General features: G+C 35.0%; 3 protein-coding genes across 5 annotated transcripts; 1 reads left to right on the forward strand and 2 right to left on the reverse strand.

Annotated features, from left to right (window-relative positions):
- Positions 1–181: 181 nt before the first annotated feature.
- LOC111804794 (psbP domain-containing protein 5, chloroplastic) lies at positions 182–3446 on the reverse strand. The gene is made up of 11 exons (XM_023689582.1): positions 3277–3446; positions 3022–3188; positions 2784–2892; positions 1853–1902; positions 1694–1761; positions 1516–1614; positions 1379–1438; positions 1232–1291; positions 1087–1141; positions 584–633; positions 182–492 (listed from the first exon to the last, which is right to left on the reverse strand). Exons 1-11 carry the CDS (start codon positions 3348–3350, stop codon positions 394–396), a joined length of 891 nt encoding a protein of 296 aa, XP_023545350.1. The 5' UTR covers positions 3351–3446; the 3' UTR covers positions 182–393.
- Positions 3447–5098: 1652 nt separating this feature from the next.
- LOC111805156 (E3 ubiquitin-protein ligase At1g63170-like) lies at positions 5099–10174 on the reverse strand. Of its 3 annotated transcripts, XR_002816619.1 has the most exons (7): positions 9980–10174; positions 9038–9103; positions 7713–8579; positions 6868–6993; positions 6486–6780; positions 5395–5655; positions 5099–5303 (listed from the first exon to the last, which is right to left on the reverse strand). XR_002816619.1 is itself a non-coding variant. In XM_023690074.1 (6 exons), the coding sequence occupies exons 3-6, from the start codon at positions 8372–8374 to the stop codon at positions 5461–5463; spliced, it is 1278 nt and encodes a 425-aa protein (XP_023545842.1). In that variant the 5' UTR covers positions 8375–8579; positions 9038–9103; positions 9980–10174; the 3' UTR covers positions 5099–5460. The 3 variants fall into 3 exon arrangements, 2 of the variants coding, with proteins under 2 accessions (XP_023545842.1, XP_023545843.1); XM_023690074.1 differs by having other exon boundaries at positions 5099–5655; XM_023690075.1 differs by having other exon boundaries at positions 5099–5655; positions 7713–8582.
- Positions 10175–11892: 1718 nt separating this feature from the next.
- Positions 11893–14649, forward strand: LOC111805155 (serine/threonine protein phosphatase 2A 57 kDa regulatory subunit B' kappa isoform-like). The gene is made up of 2 exons (XM_023690073.1): positions 11893–13792; positions 14029–14649. Exons 1-2 carry the CDS (start codon positions 12599–12601, stop codon positions 14386–14388), a joined length of 1554 nt encoding a protein of 517 aa, XP_023545841.1. The 5' UTR covers positions 11893–12598; the 3' UTR covers positions 14389–14649.
- Positions 14650–22239: the final 7590 nt, after the last annotated feature.

The following is a 22239-nucleotide window of genomic DNA, read 5'->3' on the forward strand; positions in this document are numbered from 1 at the left end:
GAGAGCTTGACTACAAGACCCACCCGTTGACCAGGAACGAAAGTCGGCCTTAATGATCCGAAGGTGTTGAGTGGAAGGACCGTCGCTCATCGGATAAAGGATAAAAGTTACAAGCTGATCTTTTCATATTCTTTTCAAGTTCAATCAGGTTCAAGTTCCTGCTGTGTAATGGCCATGAGCATGATTTTGAAAGTTTTATGCCATTGAAGGTTTTTGGACTTGAAGTGGCAATGAAATACACAACATAGTTTGATCCTGGAGAGATCAACTTTGTCTAAAGCTGACCCTTCAAAATCTGTAGCTACGCCTAGATCTCGAAAATGAACTAGAACTCACTCGACAAAAGAATACGATACAAAAATGCTTGGAAATGCAGTGTGGATACAAAAAATGTCACCAAAATCTCCATGGATCCTTGTATGGAGGAACGTAGTCTTCCGTGGGAGGAAGAAGTCGAAAAGACTCGACCGTTTTCTGCAGAAAAGGTCCCATCTGCCCAAAAAAGAGACATTTTATAGGTAATTAGGTACTAACTGATTTTACATCACAAACATCATTAAATTCCAGAAAAGGGAGAGTTTACAGAGTTCCATTGCGCCCCAAGAGTTGAAGCATTGATAGAATACAGAAAGCCTGCAATTGAAGCATTATTGGTACCCTCAGTTCATTGAAACAAAAAACCCCTACATATAGGTGAGTACAAGCAAGAACACCTACAAATTTTCCAGTCACTAAAGCTTGGATGAGCCTACACAAAATCACCACATTTCACACACTTTTCACCTTCTCTTTTCGAAGTGTTTGGAACGTTTAGAAATACCTTTCCGGGTCTCGAATTCAAACTCCGAATGTGAAAACTTAATAACTTAAAACTTTTATCGTCGTTTAAAGTTGGCTTTCGAGTGGACGAAGCTTCCGAAAAGTGAGCTATAAGCATAATGCAACGAATATACCTCTGATACCCCAGGTTTCAAGAAGGAAATTGTAATATGCTTTGCAGGTGACAAGATGGGGTTATGCTATAGCAAGTTTTTTACCCATTTATAACTTGTTCGACAGAATGCAGACTAGAAATCAAGAACTTACCATCTCGTTCTGCGGTCGATGCAACATAATGCCTGTAAATGTTGGATTCTCCGACCTGCACGGTTCATTAGAGTCCTCAAGTAATCAAATATTTGTAATGTTTTCTACTGAGAGGAAACATGGCGATCAGAAAGACGAGACATACGATTTTTGTTGGCGACTTTCGAACAAGGTACTCATAATACCAGTACGGCTCACCATCAATCTGAGAGAGCCAGAGGACTATTATAAACGCTCTCGGCCAGGCGACATATATACTGAACCTAACAACAGGACTTCATAGTTTACTTACATTACTTGAATGAGTATCTAGGACTGAACTCTCGGCCAGGCGCTGACTCGAAGTGACCCGCTGCAAGACGAACAAGAACATGAATTCAAATGAAGCTTTGTCCAAATATTTGGGGGTAAAAAGCAAGAAACTATTACCAATGCAGATTTGTCGGATAAAACAGAGTCTGCAACATCTTTTGCTGTCCAAGTACTCTTGTCCTTTGATTTTATATACATGGAATTTGGAGGGCCTATCTGAAACAAAGAAGATGATAAAAACTATCAACCTAAAAAGAGAATGAAATAATTGATATCAAATTGAACAAGAAATTACCGTAACCGATATGATAAGGTTGTCGACGAAATCAACTCGCTCAGAGACAATCCTCAATCGTGCATCAGCTAGGACGTGTGCAAACCCAATGAAGTTAATATGAAAAAAATCTAAATAATTCAAGTTGCTCAAAGAACAAACTATGTTTCTTAATCTTACGAGACAGTGGAGCAGCCGAAGAATAGCGTTCGGGTTTTCTTGATTCCACCCTTGAAAAGATAAGGAGTTATGTATCATACAATTTAAGGACATGAAACAATGATGGGAAGAAGGAAAAAAAACTTAAGGAAATGTCAAAAAGAAGTTCAATAGAACAAGAAAAGTGAAACCTTAAAGCCAAAAACACTCAATAATAAAGAATATATAGAAATTGTTTCCCAACTAAATTCAGAGTTTTCATTGACTATCCAAACGACTTCATACTACTAGTGACCTTAAATCTCATCCTTCATACATCTCCATACGAGTTTTCCAAAGAAATAGCTTAGTAGCCACATTAGTCGTGCGTTCCATCGATTCACTGTTCATCAATAGAGGAAGTTTTCTTTTTATCTTCTTGTGCCAAAGGATGAGTTCTTTTTCCTTCTTGCGAACCACGAGACCGCCGGGAGCCTAGAGGAGCAAAGCTCATTTTCCTTTCAGGGTAAAGCGGCGCTTTCAAATTTAGATTACACATACATGTTCAGAAACAAAGGAGACTTGGGGTCTATTTGGAATGACTTTCCATGACTTTCCAAATGTTTGAGAACACTTAGAAAGTCGTTCCAAACACGTTCTTATTGTTGGGATAAGGCGTGCACATATAAGCCCCATTCCAAGTGGAAAATCATAAAGAAACATGGTATGACTGCGTGAAAAATCATTGTCTAGAAAGAAAAAACACCTACTCAATTGATGTTTTACCCATCAAAAAACTTCTGCTGCAACTTTCTTTTCCACGAAAGATTACCAACATTTTGGAAAGGAAATGAAATCTAAGGTATAGATTCTTGAAGGGTCAAGTAGAAGGTTCAGAACAACAATCTGTAGTTTCAATTTAAGTTTATCAAAAGAAAACAACACAGTCAAAAGTTTAAACAGAAATCTCTACCATTTGAAGGCGAAATTAGTAGACGGCAATTCCAGTGGATAAATATAAGAATAAGCATTTACTTCATCGACCATTGTAGCAGCCTTCAACTCTTCCTCCGCAAGAGAACCTGAAATCAAAGCCTTATCTCTTCATCCATCTCAAACCTCAAGCTATTCCATCACGAAATTAACCTATGGATCATTTTTCAACAGAGGAGAAGCAGAAAAATAAGCAAACCACAGCAAGAAAAACTGACCTAATGATGGAAATGTCAGAACAAACGAAGAAGAAAGCCCGAATAGCAACAAATCCCTTCTGGAAAATACATTTTCTGAGGTGGATTTTGAGATTGAAGTCGAACAGAGATTGAATTTCTTGTAGATTCCAATTATTTTCCGAGAGGGCAAGTTTCCGGGTCGATTGCTGCGAATTAGAGAAGAATTTAGGAATGAGTTTTCAGTGGATAAGAGGGAAGTATTGGTTGTAAGATAGTAAAAAGAAAATGAAGAACCTGAAGAAGGATAGATTTGGAAGAGAAGCGTTGGTGGGAGTAGAAACAGATAGAGAGGAATTGAGAAGCGCCATTGCTCCTTCAGCCTTCAGCGCTCACTCTCTGCGTCTCGTTCTTGCTTCCTCAGGCCACCCGTATGAGTTTAGTTTGCAGAATGGATTTCATCCAAACGTGGGGGAAAATAAAATTGCTCTAAAATTAAAAATAATTAATAATTAATAATTAATAAGTTTCTCTCTCCTCTTTATCTTATTTCTCTCTCTTTTCTGACTTCTTCCCTCCCCTCTTTCATTTCACTTAAAATAAATTTGTAATTACTATTAAAAATTTTAAATTGGTTTTTAAAATATTACTACCAACTAAAAATCTAGTGTGACTAAACATGTCAAGTCTAAAGTCTAAAGTCTAAAGTTTAAATTAAATTTAGATGGGTTCGTTAAAAAAAAAACGTATAAACTAAATAAGAGTTAAAGCTCAAAGGGTAAAAAGGTAAATTATCCTTTTCGGTAGTAGGTCAATTTCTGACTCTATATTTAAAAAATTGTTAACGAGGTAGATCAATTTAATCCTTAAATCAACCATATTTATGTGATAGTTTTTTAAAAAAATAAAAGAGTAATAATTTTTAAATAATAACAATAATATTTTAAATAGTCATTATGAAAGTGGAGAGTTCTTTTTAATATAGATAAATTATTTTTAATAATCACTATTATTTTTTTTTATTTATTTAAAAATCTGTGATTGACAAGGAAAAATATTTTTAGTTATGTATTTAGTTTCTAAAGTTTTAAGTTTATCATTCTAATCTGTAAATTTTTAATAATAATAACTTAGAAGGTTGGAATAATAATAACTTAGAAGGTTAGAATTGGTTAAACCAACTGACTGTCCATGTAGACTTCTAATCTGTTGACGTGGCTTGCTGAATAGACAATTATGTTTAAATTAATAAATAGTAATTTATAATCACAATTTGAGCCTTAAATGTAGGCTTAGAAGTCATAACCCATAGCAATCTGTGTCTCTCATCCGTTGTCCACCGACTGAGTCAAAGTATGTAAACCTCTAGCTCCCTCAGAATCCTTGGGGGAGAAGGAGTAGAAACAATCTTCTATTGAGGAGAGGAGAAAGAGGAGAGAGAAACATTATTTACGAACGTGTGGAGAGGAAGCTGAAAGAGAAAACTAAAAGAGGATAATGTCTTCTAGCATTGGACTTGAGCCATTACAAATGGTATCAGAGCTAGACATCGAACAATGTACCAACAAAGAGGCTAAACCTCCAGAGGTGGACACAAGGCAGTGTGTCAGCAAGGATGCTAGGCTCCAAAAAGAGTGGACTATGAGATCCCACATCAATTGGAGGAAGAAACGAGTGTCAGTGAGAACGCTGGGCCCTAAAAGGGGGATACCATATCGATGGAGAAGGGAACGAGTCCTAACGAGGACACCGGGCCCTGAAGAAGGTAGATTGTGAGATCAATGAAAAAGGACACTGGGCTTTGAAGTCGTTTTACATTGTGAAAAAAGAAAGGGCTATGTGTAGATCAATGACCTACAGTACAGTCCCAAAGAATAGCAGTATAAGGCCTTGGAGAAGGGCTATGTGTAATTTAGCAAGAACAATGTCCTCGACACCCTTGGGTAAGTGTTCTTAATTGACCTTTCTCACAAGTCTATCAAGTCATTGACAATCGACTTTTGTTGAATGTTTTCCTGTTTCACACGCGGTGTTTTTTAGTTCAACAACTACACGGGATGGGGAGATGAAACGAGGGTTAAGGTTGGTGATGTTAACAAAGAAGTTGGATTAATTCTTCAATGGATGACTTGCAAACATTCATATTATACTCGGACTAATTATTCATTATCATAGCTATTATACCACAAAACTGAGGGCAATACAAGAGAAAGTGTGATTATACAAGTATATACCTTGTATATACACGAGCAGTCACAACGATCTCCACTCGTTCAAAACGTCGAGCATGCACCATCTGCCGATATTGACAATGGATGGATTTGCTACAAGATGTTGTCGAAGGCTCTAATGAATGCCGCATAAGAACCGAAAAATAAGGTTGAACGGCTTAAGGAAGGATGAGCTTATACTTACTACACTTGCAGCAGAAGCCATCCAGAGAACTTAGAACACGGTGTGGTGTAGTCAAAGCCGCTTTCCTCAAGAATCACCCTGTTGTCTATTAGCCCCATCAAGAGAGCTGATGATACTCTCACCGACCTCGGTTTTGCACAGTGGGCACAGTGCGTTGATTTTCAACCATTTATCTACACAGTCCTTGTGAAAAAAGTGAGAACATGGCAACTCTCTCAGTTCATCATTGTTGGCGTATTTTGCTAAGCAAATGCAACAGACCTGCACATCAATTTTAGAACAATTAGTATTAGTTTTATTTAAATATTCACTAAATTCTACGAGAATGCAACAGAAACGAGGCTCTCATCCAAGCATTAGTGGGAACCCATCAAAACTTTTATCCTATAATTTCCAAATCAACTGATATCCATTTCATGCGGTTGCATTAAGTGAGATTTCCCAACTGACAGATGATCACTTTGCTCCTTTAAAATTAAACTAACACTACTTCCTCCTATAGACTATAGATTTTTGGGTTAATGATAACTACTTTTGAAAGTGTTTTTAAAATTTCAAACGAAATTCAAAACCTTATTTTTGTTTTTGAAATTTGACTAAGAATTTGAATACTTGCTTAAAAAGGATAAAAACTATTGTAAAGACGTTATCAATTATGGCCTTATTAAGTGGCTGCTAGTTATATAGTAAAGAAAATAATTGCGCAAAAAAATTGTGTTTCAAACTAATACTAATGGGTCAAGATGAATATTTAAGTTAAGAGGGAGAAACAAAAGTTGTGAAGAACTTTTTAGAGAGACGCTGAAGAGGGGAGGATAAGTTAAAGAGAGAAGGAAGAATTTTACAGAGAACAAAAACAAAAGAAAAAGAAAAAGAAAAAGAGAAAAGTTGGAGAGAATCGAAATTTTAAGGAGAGGGAAATATTTTAAGGTAGGTTGGAGAGAGAAAATGTGAGATTCTGAAAAGCAAATTTTGTTTTTAAAACAAAAAATTTTACGAACAAATAAAAATTAAAATTTGAAAGCCAAAAGGTGAATAGTTAAAACAATGATAAAGTTAGTATTGAATAGAACAGATTGTAGTGTACTTACAGCATCTTCTCCAGAGATCACTCGCTCCTTTTCAGTTCCAGCAGCCACAACCCCTCCTCCTTCACCAGCCCCGGAGTTGTTTTCTCTATCATCTCCGCTTCTACTTTTCTTCAGCTTAAATTTATAAGCTGGTAAAGCATTAATAGATTCTGCTGTGGCTCCTCGGGTCTGTGTCAACTCCTCTCTAAACCCAAGGATGGAAATTATACATGGTAGGCAACAGCAGATGGTTACACATAGAATGAAAGGCATGGCGTAACCAATACAGCTAAAGGTAAGAAACACTATACATAGCCTGCAAAGAATGAGAAAGAAATTAATAAAATCCATTATAGAAACGCCATTGTGCATCTACAAATACACATGGTCTAACAGCACAAACCTGTACAAGTTAGGAGCCTCGGAGGCTGATGAATGCCCTCCAAAGATCCAAACGTTACCAACTACAAACCAAACAGCAAAGAAGCAATCCAGGCCCATCTTCAAATATTCGACCAACACTTTAAATCTGCATGCAAAATTACCACAATCCCAAATGTAAGGACAATTACTGCTTAACTTCTGGAAAAGCGAAGGGAAAAAAAAGGCATCGAGAAAAGATCAAGAAACAAGGAATTGAGCACCTATAGTATGCAAAAGACTGCCACACCCTTGAACATGACTATTTTTATGCTTTGTACCCTTGGAACATGATTATTAGAGGCATTTGGTGTTAATCAAGGCCAAGGCCACGGCAGTTCTGGCATGCGTTTAGTTTCTATGTCCAAAAGAATCAAATAAAATAAACGTGTAATGATGAATGTGTGATTCAGTCAAAACAGCAACCTGCCTAATGAGATTGCCACACCCCTATGAGGTTAGATTAACTGCTCTAATAATTGAGCTACAAGCCATGTAATAGCGTACGGGAATCAGGATCTCATGCATAATTTGAAGCAAGGCAATAAAAGAGAAGATAAAAAGTGCAAGAAGTAAGAGCTCTTATGCTTGATTTCCCATAATTATTACAATCGTGTTTTCTCTCTCTCACTCCCAATTCAACTTTCATGATCTAAAACATCAACAGAAAATAGCAATCAGCAAGTATAAATTGATGAACTAATCTCATGAACTGAAAATCCAAAATCGATCAAATAAAAGTAATGCCACAAGACAACAGAAATTGGGTTATTTTTCAATCACGGCCAATAATTAAAGTACACTGGTACAACCATAAAAACCCCATACCTTCCTGTTACTACTCCTGACCCTTGACTGCCTCTAGGGGATGGGGCAGGATGCTGAAGTTCTTCCCCTTCTGACGCCCTAGAAACAGAAAGAGAGAATGGCCCAGCAGGAGCATTAATGCGAGAAGAATTCTGGCTGGACTGAAGAGAACTTTGTTCTGAAGCTTGATTGTGGTGTCGATAACGCCAATAGAGGAGAGGAAGGGTGGCACCACACCCAGATGCATATCCCACAATCCACGCAAACAAAGGTGCACGAGGTTTTTCGTTCTTTGACAATGATAAGACAATAATAGCTGCAATAATCTGGCTCATAGTGAGTAGTAATTCAATAGATATCCATAAGCCAGAATTTAATGGACTTCTACGCCGTCGCGCATCTCCTCTTCTTATGAATGAAGAATTCCTAGAATTTGATCCAGTAGAAGAAATTGAAGGTTGAGACAAGGGAACTTGTGTACTACTTGAAGGCCTATCTTCAGGTTGTGATAAATTTAAGCCATTTGAATTCCTACCATGAGGTAAACTAGAGGGGGTAGAATCACCAGTGCCAGTTACGTCAATGATATGCTCACTGCTGTTAGAATTTTCTGGTTGTGCCATCAATAAAGGGTAAGAGTCTCCTTCACTTTCACAATTCAGTTCCACTGAGGGAACGTCCATCTAAGTCCAGTAACACAATAAAGGACAAAGAAAGCATAGAACTCTAGAACAAGGCTGCAGTGTTTGGCCCACTACATGTCAATTCTGATTCGCAACTACTCATAGATTCAACACCAATGTGATATATCGATCGAGTCGAAGGCGTAAGCAGAAACCCAGTTTGGCAGACACCACAAAGAGATGGAGAAAAGTAACAAATTTTGATCTGCTAAAAGAGAAAATAATTATACGACAATAATTTCTGTCATACTATTTATGTATGCTGGCTGGAAACAGAAACATTGCATTTTATTACACCTGCCTTTTACAATTTTAAGCAAGTGAAAACCACATCACCCACCAAAAAAGAATATAAGGATTCTGAATTTAGCACAAACATTATTTAACCTATCATGGGGCAAAACAACAGAAGAATGGAACAAGACATTGCACAATTTACAACTTAAATTAGCATCACTAGTTTTTTATTTTTAAAAATAGCATCAATCTGACTAACTAGATCAAATCAAATAATAAAACATTCTTTAATTAATTAACATAGAAAAGTCAAATTTCAGAGATTAATAAGAAATGAACAAAACATTTCACCCAATCACTGCTATACAGTAGACATACAACATTAGACTAAAAAGAAAGATTCTCAAAGATAAGTACATCACTTACAGATAACTTAAATTGATGTTGCTGCAGCCCTTTGATACAACTCTGTCAATCCACAAAGCTTCCAATCTGAATAAACATCACATTAAAGAAACAAATAACCCTCCAGAAGTTTAGCAAAAGCTCTCATAAAAATATGTAATATCATACTGGTGAAAGCAGATATTGCATTCGATCAACTAGTAACTAAATTCTTTTCGGCACATCATACACAACTCGTATCGTTTAAGACGCCTACAGAAAATGGAAAATCAAACAAAGAATTACATGTGATAAGTTAATAACAGTTTCACCCCCAGGATATTACGCAAATGTAGCTCTGGCTTTTCACAGATATAAGCCCCTCCAATCCACGACCACCACAACAGAAAGAAAGGAAGAAAAGGAGGAATTAATGAAAGAAATCACATAACGGATACGAAGGAGACCTTTCTTTCTCGAGCAATTTGGCATTTCTAAAAGTAGCACTACTAGCGTCGTTGATGAAAGACCTCTGAGGTTTCTTTAAAGTTTAACGCGACTAATAAGAAAAAAAGAAAGCTAAGATGATTAAAGAAACGAACTCCCCTAGGTACCGTACTCTCAAAATCTCCCTCGGTTTCTCAGAATCATATGAACCAAACGAAGACTAAATGCACAACTCCAATCATTGTTTCAAACAAAATACAAAAGACAAATCCATATAGAACCAAATACCGAATTGAATTTCCCAAAGTACGCAGATCAAAACCCCTAAGTCCACAACGTTGACTGATCATCTCATAAATTAAAATCATCCACCCAAAATAATCATCAATTCAAACCCTAAACCCAAGACCGCGAAGACAAAAGCCATTTCAAAGCAACCTCCACATTCAAAGATACAAACACAAAAGTCATTACGCGAGTACGAAAAGAAAAGAAAAGAAACAAAAAGGTAATCCAGGCCGGAGACAAGGAGCTCACCGGACTGAGCGAACGCCGCCGATGGAAGCGGGCGGAGAAGACGACAGAGAGGAAATCAGAGGAGTGCAGAAACGACGGCGTTTGAAGAATTGAAGTGAATGGTTGAAATTTCTCTATCGGGGAGGGAGGGAGAGATTGAGTCAGCTTTAGACCTCCATTGCTTGCCTGCCTTCGCCTGAGAATCTTTTTTTTTTTTTTTTTTTTTTTTTTTTTTTTTTTTNTATTTATAGAACACATCTTTTTATTTTCTCTTTCTCTCTCTTTTTTAATGATAAAAAATAAATTTTATTTCATCTGCTATTCAATTATTATTATTATTATTTAATTGGTAGATTTGGGGCAAATTTTTTTTTCAAAATTAGCAAAAATACAATTTTTTTTTTTTTTTTTTTTTTTTTTTTTTTTNTTATGAAAATCCGAAATTTGAATTTTTTTTACCATGAAAGAAGGTCAACCATGGTTCAACTATATTCTAATTTTTTTCTATTAATTATTTTTAAGGAATTTAAAATTTTATTTTAGGGTCAATAATACATGTTTCACACTACGTGGTCAAACATGTGAAAAATATGTCGACATATGCTTAAGGTTAACGACTTAACCCAACTCAATTAAATTGTTGGACGGGTAGAGCCATTAAATTATGAGAAAAAAATATCTGATAATTGTATTTGGTGTTACGTAAGTTATCAAAATTTTATAGGAATTAAATATTTTTAACAATTTTATTATATTATTTTATTATATTATTTTATTTTATTAATAAATTTTAGGATTTTTAGTTTATTTTGTAATAAAATTTAATAAAATTATATAACCTTTTAACTATAAACCTTTCAAAATTCAAATGTAAAATAATAATAATAATAATAATAATAATAATAATAATGAGTTGGGCTTGCCAAGTCAAACAGACTAAGCGGACCTATTCGGTAATTAGCCCAATTAGTATGGAGTATCCTATATGGGCTAGTTTAAGGCCGAGGATTGGGAGGCCCATCATGAAAACGGCGTCGTTTTAAACAGAGTTAAATTCAGTGACCAAAATGACGTGGCAGAAGGTAATAAATCACATCTTCCAGCACATTCATCAATTATCCCCAATTTTTTTAATCATTACCTGTCGGCCTAAATAAACCAATGAATATAATTAAAATAAATAAATAAATAAAAATTTAAATCTTCCTTGCTACTTATTTAAAAATTTTATTTATTTTTTATTTTAATTATATTTTTTTTACTATGTACGGTTTTTAGGGTCTTTAAAATTTTAAATTAATTTATTAACCTCTCCTCCATTTTTTAAAAACTCTTTTTAGTCCATAAATTTTTTAAATATTCATTTTTAGTCTCCAATGTCTATTTTAATCATTTTATTTTTAAAATATATTTTTCTAGTATCAAAATCATATTTAAGATAACGATTTAGTACACGAAATTGTTAAAAAAAATAAAAATAAAAACCAAGACCAAAAAGTTAATATTTTATTATTTAAGGGCCCAAAACAATATTTTAAAAGTTTATAGACCAAAATAAAATAACACCAAATAAAATTTAAAATTTTAACACATCATAGTATCTATAAAGTCCCTAAAAATTTAAAATGTCTCATCAAATTTCAACTTTATATCTAATAAATATCATACATATTCAATATTTTATAAAATTAATCGTGTAATCTTACAAAAACGTTCAATAAATCAATAATGAACTAGATACGTGTTTCGAAACATATCATAACACAACGACCAAAAATATATATATTTTTTTTTTTAATAGATGAGTTAGATGGCATAAAAATAGTTTTTCTTAAAAAAAAAAAAAAAGGTTAAAAATTTATGGATGAAAATGGTGATTTTGAAAAAGAAAAGAAAAGAAAAGAATGAAATAAAGAATAGAGAGAGAAAGAGAGGAGAGAGAAGAGGAGATTAAATGGAAAATTGGTGTGTTGTAAAGCTCTTGCATTTTCTCTTGGAAAATGGCAATGAGGGTTCTCCCATTCCCATCTACCAAGAAAAAACAAAAAGGAGAAACAAATCGAAACCAGAGAGAGAGAGAGAGAGACAAATAGTGCTCTGTTGATCTTCATTGCTCCATGCTTTTCATGAACATCAAGCATTATACATCGTTTTGCAACGGGATGAACGCTTAATTTCCTCTTCTTTTCGCTTTCTCAATCTCCGCCATTATCCAAGATCTCTCTCTTCATCAATCCTCCTTCTTTTCCTCTCTCTAGTGATTATTTTGATTTTGAATGTTGCGGTTTCGTTTTGCTTTTCTGTTCATCAAACCCTAAATCTTTCTCTGCTTCTTTCCTCTGTTTTTATGGCTTTCTTTTCTCTCTTCTGCGATTCTTGACTTTCTTAATGTTTGTTGAACTTGATCCGTTTCGTTTTCTTCGAATTGCGTTTTTCGATGGACAGGATTTTTGTGGATCTGACATTCTGTCGATGTCCTCTGGAATCTCTGTATTTTCCATCTTGAATTTGGTTCTTGCTTTTTGATTCGTTCAAATTCATGGCCGAGACATAGGGTTCGTTTTGGTTACTATTTTGGGCCTGTAGTGATTGAAGTTTTCTTTCTGGGTTTGATCTTTCCCTTTGATTCGATTCTTCACAATGCTCAAGCAGATCTTCAGCAAGCTTCCTCGAAAGTCATCTGACTCGTCGGATTCACCAAAAACGCCTCGGTCATCGTCGAATCGTTCAAGTCCGAGAAGTAGCTCTACATCCTCCGCCCATGGGACTCCGAAATCAAGCAGTGGCGCTTCTGCCTCTGGCCGGTCCAATGCTACCAAGAAAACTTCTTCTGCAGTCTTCCCTGCGAGCCTCGTGGCCGGAATCGAGCCGCTGGTGCCTTTCAATGACGTGCCCTCGTCTGAGAAGATGAACCTCTTTGTGAGTAAACTGAGTCTTTGCTGTGTTACCTTTGATTTTACCGACCCCAGTAAGAACTCCATTGAAAAGGGTGTTAAAAGGCAAACGTTGGTTGAATTAGTGGATTTTGTTGGAGCTGGAACTGTGAAATTCAACGAACCTGCGATTCATGCATTGTGTAAAATGTGTTCTGCTAATCTGTTTAGAGTTTTCCCACCGAATTATCGGTCTAACATGATTGGTGGCGGCGGCGGCGGTGGTGGTGGTGAAAATGATGATGATGAGCCCACATTTGATCCTGCTTGGCCTCATTTGCAGCTAGTTTATGATTTGCTGCTTAAGTTCATACATTCTTCAGGTGTTGATGCTAAGGTTGCAAAGAAGTATATGGATCATTCGTTTATCTTGAAACTGTTGGAGTTGTTTGATTCAGAGGATCCCAGAGAAAGGGAATGTTTAAAAACAATTCTCCATAGAATCTACGGGAAGTTCATGGTTCATCGGCCTTTCATACGAAAGTCGATCAACAATATATTTTATCGATTCGTAACCGAGACCGAACAACATAACGGCATTGCTGAGTTGCTGGAGATCTTTGGGAGTATAATCAGCGGGTTTGCTTTACCTCTTAAAGAGGAACACAAAATCTTCTTGTGGAGGGTTTTGATTCCTCTGCATAAGCCAAAATCTGTAGGCGCCTACTTTCAACAACTTTCATACTGCATTATGCAGTTCGTGGAGAAGGAACCGAAGCTAGCGAGCGTCGTGGTTAAAGGACTGTTGAAGTATTGGCCGCTTACGAATAGTCAGAAAGAGGTGATGTTTCTGGGTGAGTTAGAGGAGATTTTGGAAGCAGTTAACATGTTGGAATTCCAGAAAGTCATGGTTCCTTTGTTCTGGCGCATAGGATGCTGTATTAACAGTGCCCACTTTCAGGTATTCTCCATCGTTTCTCATCATGGATGGATCTATTTCATTGCCAGAGTCACATATCATTGCATATATTTGATGTTTGTATAGTTGTATGAATGGTTCATTATGTTTCATCACTTAATCTTTTTGCTCGACATAAACAATTCGGATTGGTTTAGTTTCGTTATGGTTCATTCAGTCGGATCAGATCATCTTTCGCGTTCTTTGAACACCATTGTTGCTGAAACTGTCATTTTCAGGTAGCTGAAAGGGCCCTTTTCTTATGGAACAACGACCACATCGTGAACTTGATTGGACACAACCGACACGTGATATTGCCCATCATACTTCCCACCTTAGAGAGGAACGCGCAGAGCCATTGGAATCCAGCAGTGGTGAACCTGACCCTTAACGTTAGAAAGATATTCATGGAGATGGATGATGAGCTATTCATATCCTGCCATGCACACTTCAAGGAGGAAGAAGCAAAATTAACCGTTACAGCAACGAAACGAAAGCAGATATGGGAGCGACTCGAGGACGCAGCAGCCAATGTCCAACCGATGGCTGGGAGAACTGCCGTGCTGGTAACTCCTTTAACATCCTCAATAGCCTGCTGAGTCTGCCTCCATTGATAACAAAACATGAAAACTCATTCAATCTCAATCTCACTCTCAAACCAGTCCCCCCACCCCATGTTTTTTTCTTTCTTTGTGCCTGTTTCTTCCATGTGGGTATCTCTGCAATGAGGGTGGAAATATCAGAGGGAAGAGGGGACATGGTTGCTTGTAATCTTATTAAGGGTCCTGTAATTTCCCTGTCGTTATATGATGTCGGATATCTTAGCTTCTTCGCAAGTTCCTTGCACTGCATTTCACTTATGGCTGGCCCTTCTCAACTGTTATTTCTCCTCTGATAAATGTTCATATAAACTGTCACTTAATTTATTGCAAAAAAAAAAAAAAAAAAAAAAAAAAAAAAAAAAAAAAAAAAAAAAAAAAAAAAANTGGGGTAAAAAACATGTTTCTTTTGAAAATTGTTCTTGGAGGGGAGGACCTTTCAATGTCTAGATGTCTTCCAAACCCTTTGATTTCCTAGTGGGTCTTGTTGGAGCTTGCATTTGTAGTGTTGAGATATGAGAAAGATCATGGAGGAGGAACCAGACGCTATTCGACACTCGTTTGTGAGTTTATTTGGCGTGGGTTACTGTATGTGCGTCACTCTGAGGGTTCTCATAGTTGTCAAAAATTGCCCTTGTTGTTGCGAGTCTTTACCGTCAATGTGACAATGTCGATGGAGAAGAAGATGGGACATCCATACAAATGTTGTTTATTAATCGAATTCAAATCTTCGACTAAATTCGCTCTCCAAATAGTTATAACAACTTATTCAATAGTTAATTTGAACCTCATAACATTAGAAAAATTCTAGGGGGGTATTGATGATTAAGTGGAATTCACGGCAAAAGTAAAAGGCTAAAAAAAAGAGGAAAGTCAATCCATAAGTAGGTAGGCATTCATGCAACTGAGTGACATTGATGCTTCAGTTTGTGGTCATAAAAGACGACAACATTGTGTTTTAATAATCATACGATGTTTGGTTGTCCATCCTATGATGTTAACCAAACACTTGGATGCTCTGTTTTTTCCTGTTTTAAATTACCCACTTGCCCTCTCTTCAACAATGTCTAACCCCACGCCCTTCACAGACAGAATCTAGTGGTCGTAACAAAATAAGCCAAAAACACACACACACACACAATTATTTAATTTACCCTCTTATCTTTTTCTCCCCTTCCTTGTGACCACTCATTCTGAGAAGACGAGGTCTCGGTTTCGAAGCGTGGCTAGTTGTGAAATGTCTCAAATGCCCCTAGAATTCAAGTTTCTATCTTGTTTGGGGAAGTTGAGAGAACTGATTTTGTGGAGGTTAAATTCGTCGCACTTTCCAACTGTCACTATTGAAAAGGATTTGTAATATATATAGACCCATAACATTGAAGTAAGGTCCCTTTCAACTACATTTGAAAAGGGTTATGGCCACTTTTGACTTGATCATAAACCACTTCCGGATATGTCTCTCAAGTATATCGTACCAAATCTGAATGATTAAAAACATGTTTTTGATCAAAATGTGTTTCTAATCTTCTGTAGTCGAAACTTGTGTAACACGGCATTTAAATGGTGACCTGTGGAGTTCAATCTTAGATCTTCTCGAGTTTTTAGCACGGAGGGACTGTAATTGATAGCGTGCTCTAGAGCGGAGTTATGAAAGTTGAAGAAATGCATGAAAATTTGAAGAAAAAAAAAGTAAAACCTTGCTTCGTTATGTCCATAGAGTAATTGAATTATTGTCCCATTGGACCCCAAAGAGACAAAAGAGAACAGTGAAGGGATAAAGGAAAACGGACCCATGAGTGATTTGGGTGATTCAGAACCCATCTGGCTAAGAACACCACTGATGCAGCTACTGCTAAGTCGTACTCCTCAAGAGTCAACTCTGTTTATGGCAAGCACGAACTCAAAATTTCTTCGCTTCGATTCTGTCCCGGCCCAAAATTCCACTTTGGTGGGCTTCCCTCGAGGTGACACTAAAGGTCTACTTCCTTTAGTAGCTCATGGGAATCAATGAGTTTTTCGACACTCGAAGGTAGCCGCACAAGTCTAAGAGAGAGTGTAGGTGGTGTAGGTTCCTTCATTATTTTAGCAGAAGTTCTTGCCGCTCGAGCCAATTTTGCGCTTCGACCTGGATGACATTCTATATCATATACCCATGTTCCTATAGATCTTGTATCTAGTTGCGAGGGGCGTGACCAAGAAGCAGTCAGCTGACTGCCCACTTCCATCGGGTTCTTCGCTGTATGAATAAGGTCTTAGGATGCATAACCATTATGGACGAGTTTGAACCAATCACAATTCGTTCCCATTCTTTCGGCCAGAGGCTTGAAGAAACAGTGATTTCATGAATGTAAAACACTTGAGAAATGTAAGTGAGACATGCCGTTGACATTGTTTTAAAAGAATTGAACTTCAATTTTAGAAGTAACAACTAGGGGTCTACATTCAACCTGATAATTCGGACGAATCCAACTCGAACTCTAAGAGTTAGGTTGGGTTGGATTAGCACTTCAGGTAGGGTTGGGTTCATTGTTCTGAATCCTAACTAAATCAGTTCGGTTTCGGGTTCATGGGCAAAACATTTGAGTTGACCCGACACAAATAAAAATATATAAAATATATTAACAATAGTTCCATATTAACGGGTTTGTTAGAATAGTACTTAGATCTATTATATCACCATTTATATATTTTTTTATTTATTTTTAGGATAGTTTAAACTTTCTGATATAAATAAGCATATTTCAATTAAAATATTTTTTTATATATTTTATTTTTATTAATATACCATACTTTTAAATTAATCATTTATATTTTTGCTATTCTAATTATTTTTCAAGAAATGTTGAGTTGTTTTTAGTTTTATGACAATGTTAATAATATTAATGTATTACAATTTTTGTTTTTTGTTTTTTGTTTTTTGTTTTTTGTTTTTTGTTTTTTGTTTTTTTTGAAAAATAATAGATTGATTTTGTTTGTTCGTGAATTTTTACTATATTTTATTTAAGATTGTATCGAAATAATTATAAATGGTAGATAAATAAAAGTTAAAAAAATTGACAACCGACCCGACTCGAAAATAGAAGGTTGGGTTGGGAAAAGTTTCGAATTCGGTTAGGTTACCAATCCAATCAACCCAAACCCAATCCGAACCATGTACACTTCTACCAGCCACCAGTAACATCCTTGAGCAGTGATTGGGTCTGATTGGGTCTGCTATGAGAGCGATTTCATTTGCATTATCTATAACTCACCGCCAATTAGTCTACAAGCATATGCCAATGAGAACGGAGTTAAACCGCAACCAAGCTTACAGCATCAAGGAAGCTCCATTCCTACACCTTCTCCGATCAGCCAGTTGACCATAGCTTTGAGTGCATATAAATGGAATGAGACGGTGGCCATATGCATCGGAGCTAGCGCGGGAGGAACATGTCGAAGGAGCGAGAAGGAGACGAGAGTGTTCTTTGAATTGGTCACCTAAAACCCAAACATACATATGAATATCATTTGTATTAATTGGATAGTCGTGTTTCATGTCCTGGATTCATACTAGAGTTTAGAATCCGATGTGATATCAGTTCGTTCAAGTATCACTCATTATATAGACCTCACATATCTACCAACTTGTACGTCTTAATTGATTTCATGAAAAACGACCAAGATTTGGATGCCGTGACTAATTTAGATTCTAAATTTTAATTCAAATCTAGTAAATTGTTGTTTAAAATTGAAAATATTTTGTAATACTAAAAAAAGAAAAAAAATAATTTTGATAGGAAATTGGTTAAAAAACCGAAGAACTTTTATACTTTAAAGTTAATAATTTAAAAAATAGAAAAATATTCTGTAACAATATTACTATATTTGTACTTTCTCTCAAAATACTTTTATACTTTAAAAATTTTACATAATAATTTATTTCAAAAATATCTTTAAACGTTCCGAGTACATACTTTATTAAGTTTCCTTTAATACCCTTCCATTTTTTAAATTTCTTTTTAAAAAAATACTATTTTTAATACTGTGTTTAAAAAATAGCATTTGCATTCTTTTTACATCTAATATATCAACAGAGCTGTATATTTATATCTTATAGATAATTTCTCTTTTCAATTCTAAGAACTCACGGTAAAAAAAAATTGAATTTTTTTTCGAGTTAAAGATATTAATGTTATTTTTTAAAGTTTATAAATATTTTTTAGATATAATGTTAATGGTTTCGTCTATTTTTTTTTAACTTTTTAATTTTTTTTTTTTAAATGTTAGGAAGTTTTTAACAAAATTATTAATCATATATATATATATATATATATATATATAACATTAATATTCTCCATGAATTATCCTATATAAAGGGAATGTCTAGGAGGCTGAGGATATGAGAATTTGATTGAGTTTGTATGTCACATTGTATTTTGAGTGACATTTTGGAGAAACTTTTTGATGNGTTTAACCCTAATTTGCCTCTTAATTTCTTTAAATCTTATTTTATTACATATTTTTTAACAACATTTTTAAAATACATATTAAAATTTAGAAACTATAAAAAGAAAAAAAAAACAATAGATTTTAAAACCTCTTTGTTGTAATTAGCAATAAATTTAAATATTTAGAATCTGGATTGGATATCTGATGAACAAGTGAAGACTATCTCTATAAACCAACACGAGTCCTTTCAAACATAGAATTGTTCCAGATAAATCATGCTTGACAATGAAATTTCTATGATTGAGCCACTGAAAGAGAAGGTGCACATCCTTAGTATATGCTGTAACTTTCCTTTCCTTTAAGCATTTCTCGGTCATTCTATCCTCACAATTACTCTTATTCCGATGTAGTCTCGGATCATTTATGTGTCTCTCATTTACTCGATATCACAGAAAACAAATACAATTTTCTTAAACTGAAAATTTAATGTCTTATTTTGTCTTTTAGTTTTTTATTTTTTAAAATTATATTTATTTAAAAAAAAAAAAAAACACATTTGAATATAAGTCATAATTTAAAATTTGACTTTGCTAAAAGAAATTTATATATATAATTTTTTAAAATGGAAAACCTATAGCCATACCTTAAATTGAGTAGTGAAGTACATTTAAATTTTCTAGCCATAACATTTTCATGCAAGAAAATTTATTATAATATAAATTAATTAATTAATTAATTAATTTTTTATCCAAAAAAAAATGTTGGTTACATTTATAATTCATTTCATTAAACTAAGCAATGGGCTAATAATAATTTTATGATCTTTTATTAGAAATAAAAATTAATGAAGCTTTAAAAAGCTAACAATAAAAATTAAATTTTTCCTAAAAAATAAACAAATTTATTCGGGAAATGATGGTGACATAAATGCAAATTAGTATAAGATTTTGAATTAATTACCTAAGTCTCAACAATAGATGATTAGTTGACCCTTAAATTACACACATAATTAAATGCAATTATCACTCTTCATTCATCATTAATTTTATATATTGCTATAGCCAAATTTTAAAAAAGAAAAAAATCTAAAGAAATTAAAATTTTATTTTAAAAAATTAACAAGATTAATTTTATTATAAAATTTTATCGAATAAAATATGAAATGACAATTTTTTGTAGCAGCTCAAACTCATCGTTAACGGATATTGTTCTTTTGGCTTTTCTTCCCTCTTCAATAATATTAGAGCTAGTGTGTTAGTGAGAACGCTATACCTTGAATGTGGTGGATTGTGAGATCTCACGACCCACGTTAATTGGAGAGGGGAACGAGTGTTCAACAAGGATACTAGGCCTCGAAAAGGGGTGAATTATGAGATCTCACCTCGATTGGAGAAAGGAGCGAGTGCCAATGAGAACGCTGGGCCCTGAAGGGGAGTGGATTGTGATGTCCCACGTTGGTTGGGGAGGAGAACAAAACACCCTTTATAAGGGTGTGGAAACCTTCCCCTAGGAGACACATGTTAAAGCCTTGAGGGGAAGCTCGAAAGGGAAAGTCCAAAGATGACAATATCTTCTAGCGGTGGATCTGGGTCGTTACAAATGGTATCAGAGCTAGACATCGAACTATGTGCCAGTGAGGAGGCTCTTCCCCAAAGGGGGTAGACACGAGACAGTGTGCCAGCGAGGATGCTGGGCCCTAAAGGAGGGTGGATTGTGATGTCCCACATTAGATGAGGAGGAGAACAAAAGACCATCTATAAGGGTTTATAAGGGTGTGAAAACCTTCTCCTAGCAGACGAGGAGAACAAAACACCCTCTATAAGGGTCTATAAGGGTGTGAAAACCTTCTTCTAGCAGACGAGGAGAACAAAACACCCTCTATAAGGGTCTATAAGGGTGTGGAAACCTTCCCCTAGCAGACGAGAAGAACAAAACACCGTCTATAAGAGTCTATAAGGGTGTGGAAACNGAAACCTTCCCCTAGCAGACGAGGAGAACAAAACACCGTCTATAAGAGTCTATAAGGGTGTGGAAACCTTCCCCTAGCAGACGCGTTTTAAAGCCCGTAAGGGAAAGCTCTAAAGAGAAAGCTCCAAAGATGACAATATTTATTAGCGGATGAATCTGAATCGTTACAAGAATGCTGAAAATCTCTCTCCAACAGAACCTTTGGTGACTTGACTCTAGTCACTTTCACCTTTTCTTTTTTATATCCAAATTTTAGCAAGATGCATCATTTATTAATTTCTTTTAAAAAAATAGTCATAAATTTTTAGTAATGAATTTTTAATGTACAAAAAGACCAAAATAACCTTTTTAAAAGGACATAAATTATGAATTAAAAAGAATCCATATTTAAAGCATATTAAAAAACTAAAATAAAATAAAGTAAAAAATGTACCAATCATTTTCCTTATAGAATAAAATAAATAATAATTTGATTGATGATGGAAGCAAATAAGTCCAATTTTAGATGCAAAGAAAGGCACCAACCTTAGTTTAATAAATGTGATGGAATTAAAGTGCTTTTTCACTTTGCATCTTTTTTTCTTTATTTCTTTTTTTAATATAAGGTCAAGATTTGGAGCATTTGTCACGCTCCGTTTCAATCCACTTTCTTTTTTATTTCCTAATCTCGTATCATATAGTTTTTAATTAATTCATTATCATATATTATATAATGGGCGTGACATTCAAAATGCTTACCCCAATGGAATCCACCTCTTTATTTATTTATTATTAATTCATCATCATATGTTGCTTCTTTTATTCAACCCAATGGGGGAGTGCCAAATAATTATTAAATTATTAAGGGCGTTTATGTAATTTTAAACCAAACATGATTTATTCGAGTTTATTTTGTTCTTACTCACATGCATGCTGAATTTTTTTAATAATCTTATCTTCTGGATCACTCTCATTCAGATATAGTCACGGTTCGTTACTAATTAGTTCTTCGATTGATTGTACAAAGAGCATGTTTTAGGGAGCTACTACACTCATCGTGCACTTGAATCATCACCAGAGCTTTGTTAACACTTGGCCTAGCTTCTATGTTGACCGCAAAGGTCGAATCATCATGTGATTGCTAAAACAAACTAAGCTTCACATGACCGCTAAAGGACCTTTTCAAGGTCGAAGGTTCCACAACACGTTAGATAGCTTTTAGATCTAGCCTTATAATGTTCATTTCGAAGTGATCCTAAGTCTGAACTGCCTTCTTATGTTAAAAGAAAAGAAAACCGAACAAAAAATTTGGGTACTATGAAAGGAAAGAAAAATTGTAGACATATTTTACCAACGTCTTATATTTATTCTTCATATGATAGGACGTCGGTAATATCTATATATATATATATATATATATTTAATTTAATCTACAAGATTGTTAATTGACAGAAACTATTTTTAGCCGATGTGCAA

This window comes from Cucurbita pepo, chromosome LG11 (assembly GCF_002806865.2).
Source record: "Cucurbita pepo subsp. pepo cultivar mu-cu-16 chromosome LG11, ASM280686v2, whole genome shotgun sequence".
In the NCBI taxonomy this organism is placed as follows: domain Eukaryota; kingdom Viridiplantae; phylum Streptophyta; class Magnoliopsida; order Cucurbitales; family Cucurbitaceae; genus Cucurbita; species Cucurbita pepo.

Excerpts from the sequence above, each read along its gene's own strand:
- LOC111805155 (XM_023690073.1), top strand. The coding sequence starts at position 12,599 with ATGCTCAAGCAGATCTTCAGCAAGCTTCCTCGAAAGTCATCTGACTCG. Across the intron at positions 13,793-14,028 it reads TTAACAGTGCCCACTTTCAG|GTAGCTGAAAGGGCCCTTTT; the intron begins GTATTCTCCATC and ends TGTCATTTTCAG.
- LOC111805156 (XM_023690074.1), bottom strand. The coding sequence starts at position 8,374 with ATGGACGTTCCCTCAGTGGAACTGAATTGTGAAAGTGAAGGAGACTCT. Across the intron at positions 6,781-6,867 it reads GAGGCTCCTAACTTGTACAG|GCTATGTATAGTGTTTCTTA; the intron begins GTTTGTGCTGTT and ends CATTCTTTGCAG. Across the intron at positions 5,656-6,485 it reads TGATCTCTGGAGAAGATGCT|GTCTGTTGCATTTGCTTAGC; the intron begins GTAAGTACACTA and ends ATTGATGTGCAG.
- LOC111804794 (XM_023689582.1), bottom strand. The coding sequence starts at position 3,350 with ATGGCGCTTCTCAATTCCTCTCTATCTGTTTCTACTCCCACCAACGCT. Across the intron at positions 1,439-1,515 it reads TATCCGACAAATCTGCATTG|CGGGTCACTTCGAGTCAGCG; the intron begins GTAATAGTTTCT and ends TTCGTCTTGCAG. Across the intron at positions 1,292-1,378 it reads TAGATACTCATTCAAGTAAT|ATTGATGGTGAGCCGTACTG; the intron begins GTAAGTAAACTA and ends TGGCTCTCTCAG.